The 3766-nt window shown below is 33.4% G+C and overlaps 1 protein-coding gene across 1 annotated transcript; it reads left to right on the top strand.

Moving 5' to 3' along the window:
- The first annotated feature begins 697 nt into the window (after nucleotides 1-697).
- Nucleotides 698-3558, top strand: LOC149065174 (uncharacterized). Its single transcript, XM_089254404.1, has 2 exons — nucleotides 698-772; nucleotides 1603-3558. Exons 1-2 carry the CDS (start codon nucleotides 725-727, stop codon nucleotides 2011-2013), a joined length of 459 nt encoding a protein of 152 aa, XP_089110530.1. The 5' UTR covers nucleotides 698-724; the 3' UTR covers nucleotides 2014-3558.
- Nucleotides 3559-3766: the final 208 nt, after the last annotated feature.

The raw sequence follows: 3766 nt of genomic DNA, 5'->3' as shown, positions 1-3766 counted from the left end.
CAAAATAACACTATAATCTTGGCTCAAAGAGGGAGGGATTAGAACCCCAACCCCCCTTGCTTACGCCAACGAATCTTCATCAAACTCCTATTGAGCTTTCTGGCCCCTCCTGCGAAGCGATTGGCATATCTTGTTGAGCAATCCCAATTCTTGATGAAGAAATTTTACTGGAGAAACCGCGAGACATCCAGGTTCTGTCGCAAGAAGCAATGTAAGCACTTTGGCCCCGGGGCTGCAACTAGGTGGTGTCGGACTAGAGAGGGCACAAATTTCACTCTTTAACCGGTCCTTCAACATTATGAGGGGATGCCAAAATGCGTGCTTGTCCACGACCACCTAAATTACACAGGCCTCTGCACTTGTGATCAAGTGAGCTGTGACGTCAGCAACAGTAGTGCTATCTCTTGCTCTTCCCCTACGTAGCCTACACGATTGAACGTGTTTTTTTTTCGTTCGTCTCTCTCTCTCTCTCTCTCTCTCTCGCACACGTGTTTTTATAATTTCATTTGGATTACCCCGGTTTTTTTACATTTGTTTTTTTTCTTTACATTCCCGGTTTTTTTCATAAATATTTTCATATACAAGTATATATATATATATATTTATTTATTCATTTCTGATGCCATACATGTGTGTCATTCCGAATTGTCGAGGCAATTACAGAAATGGACCGAAAGTTGCCGTGTTCAGATTCCCCTCATCAGGAGAACAAAAATCCAAATGGATGCACGCCATCAAAAGAAAAGTTTTCAAAATTACCAGCAGTAGTAGGGTAAGAATGCTTTTGTATTGTTTATAATATTAATCATCAGTTTTATTGATTATGTTGAAAAGCGTTATTATACTATTTTTATGATGTGGAAGGCTAGTTAGTCTCTCAAAATTTATTCATGCAACTTATAAATTTGGATGTGTCTAAAGAATGAAATATATTTTTTTACTTCAATACAAAAATTCTGTAACAAAATAGAAGTTGGTATTATTATTTTTTTGATATTGCTGTTTTATGATTAGCTCTATTGACTAAGCACATTGAACACTGATTTTCCATCAAACATGTTTACCATGAAATAGCTGTTTTTAGATAGACAAAAAATTAAATAAGCAGAAGTATGCTATTTCAGCAATTTTATCATTGTTTTATCTTTCATAATTGTTGATAGTTTACATTGGTTTAACTTCCCACTGATGATTGGCTTGATAAAGATTAGTTATACATAGTGATGTTATATTCTCGATAATAATCTTTAGGAGAATATTCTCATTGAAGAGAATATTCGAGAAGATTCTCAAGAATACAGTTATAATATATATATTATAATGAATGATCTCTATAAGTAACTTGAGAATGATTCTTATTTTTGATAAGAATATTCTCTTATCAAAGAGAATATGCTGTACATAAGCTGCCATGTCAGATATAATCAAAGCATTTAAACCCTTGTAATTGTCTCCAGGTGATATTAAATATGTGGACATTTATTGATAATGTCGAAACCAAAGCAAAATCCCTCTGTGTCCCAAGATGAGATTTTCTTATATGTATGAATTTGGCCATTGTTACGAAATATTATAAGGGTTTTTTTTTCTCTTGTCTTGTAGGTATGTAAACAACATTTCAAGCCAAATGAAATAATCAGGGAAGCAAGATATTTTGATGAAAAATTGGGGAAAATAATTACTGCGCCTTTGAAGCACCCTAAACTGCAGAATGGTGCAATTCCATCACTATATCCAAATTGTCCTGCATATATGTCTGCTTCTACATCGTCATCCTGCAGAGAAAGTCCAGAGATGAAGAGAAAGAAAAGAGAGTTTTCCAATGTAAAAAAAGCATTGGAGAACAGCCTGAAAGAAAACGAAGATTATGAAACCAGCAGAAAAGTTCAAAATATTGCTGATATATTTGCTAAAATTGACCTTGTCGATATCGGAGAATATTGGACACCAATAAGAAACAAAGACAACATCATGTTTCTTCATATAGTGGATGTTTCCAAACCAAGAATATAATCATCTGTTGTCATTGCTAACAACCTGATTGTTTCCGCTGCTGTTGAAAACTCCCCAATTGAGGAGGTATGTAATGCATGCGTAATCACTAACATCACTGAACTTAACTCTTTGTTGAATATTGTAAAGACTTGTGATGTAGGGGATGTATCTAAATTTGATTCAAACTTGAAATTGGCAGAACTATTGTTAAAAAGAACTTTAGGGGAAAGTACAGACAAGTTTCATTTTATTTTAGAACAATTGAAACTGTTTGCATTGAAAGATAATCGAAAACAGATTAGATATTCCACTGATTTGTTAGTTTTTTCCTCCCTTTTTCTATACATGGCACTTCATGCCTATAAGTTTGTTAGAGACAGTGGATTTCTTATATTACCTCACCCCAGCACGTTGCAATGCATATGTTTCTCGGACGCAGACCCACAGTTTGAACAGAAAAACCATTTTCTTGGGTATGCTAAACTAAAGTCAAAATCATCAACAAACAGCAATAGATATGTTGTGTTAATGGTAGATGAAATACACATAAAACAATGTTTTGATTTCAAGGGAGGAAATATTGTTGGGTCTACTACTGATGGTACTTCTGCTGCAACCAGCGCCCATGTATTTATGGTTAACAGCATTTTATCTCCATTCAAAGATGTTGTACATATATTGCCAGTCAAATCATTTAATGCTGAATTTTTACATTTTTATATCAAAAAATAATAGGTTTAGAAGGTGTTGGTTTTTTTTGTCATTGCAGTTATCACTGATAACAATAGCATTAATAGGAGTGCAATGGCCATGTTTACTAGTCCACCTAAACAGCAGATAGTACATTGTCACCCTGTTGATAAGAATAGGCCATTATTTTATGTTGTTGATGCTGTGCATTTGCTGAAGTACATAAGAAATAATTTGGTTAACAAAAAATACCCTGAAAGAGCTCTGTATTATCCTCCATTTGAAGGTTTCACAGAGACAGGTGCACAGCATCATTATTTGTTTTAGAAAAAATGCACACATCAGAAGCTGAAAGCTTATTAAAATTTGGTTACAATCTATCTTACAGAGCATTGCACCCAACCAATATAGAGAAACAAAACGTGAAACTTGCTTTACAGATTTTCAATGATCTATTGGTGGAGGGGTTGCTAGAACTTATTAAAAAAACAAACATTGTTGACTGTGAGAGCACTTCTCATTTCTTAAAGATTATTTTAAGGTGGTGGAATGTAATGAACGTGAAAACACCACTCAAAGGTATTGTAAAAAATGACGTAACTGAGTGGACAAATTAGTCTAAATTATTTTTTTCATTATAAATTTAAATGATTTGTGAAAACTTTTATTATATTTTGAAGCATATCTCCATGTGCTATCACTAGATGTTGATATAGATGAAAAAAAATCTTAATTATTCATGATAATGACGTAACAGAGTGGACATCTGACAGAGAAAAATCTGGTACTAAAGACATAAAATGAATATTCAGTCATTTTGCAAAAGTCAAATCCGAAATTGTTGATCAAACATTAAAAGTAAACATTTCAATGAGCTCAAAAGTTTTATCAGATTTAATCTGGTATAAAAATACACTTTTTATATCACTTATTCTATTTGCGCACCCAGAAGAAGTCGTCAAAATGAAACGAAATTTTACACATGTAAGTACTACGTTGATATAAGTAAGTGATTAGAAAATCCAAGAAAAAGGATCATTTATTGCGGAAAAAAGTACAGATGAACAGAAGTTTTAGTACT

This window comes from Pholcus phalangioides, unplaced genomic scaffold, assembly GCF_987345545.1.
Source record: "Pholcus phalangioides strain wild (caught in Gottingen) unplaced genomic scaffold, Ppha-v1.0 ptg000041l_1, whole genome shotgun sequence".
Classification (NCBI taxonomy): Eukaryota; Metazoa; Arthropoda; class Arachnida; order Araneae; family Pholcidae; genus Pholcus; species Pholcus phalangioides.
This window is presented reverse-complemented; position numbering and strand designations above follow the sequence as displayed.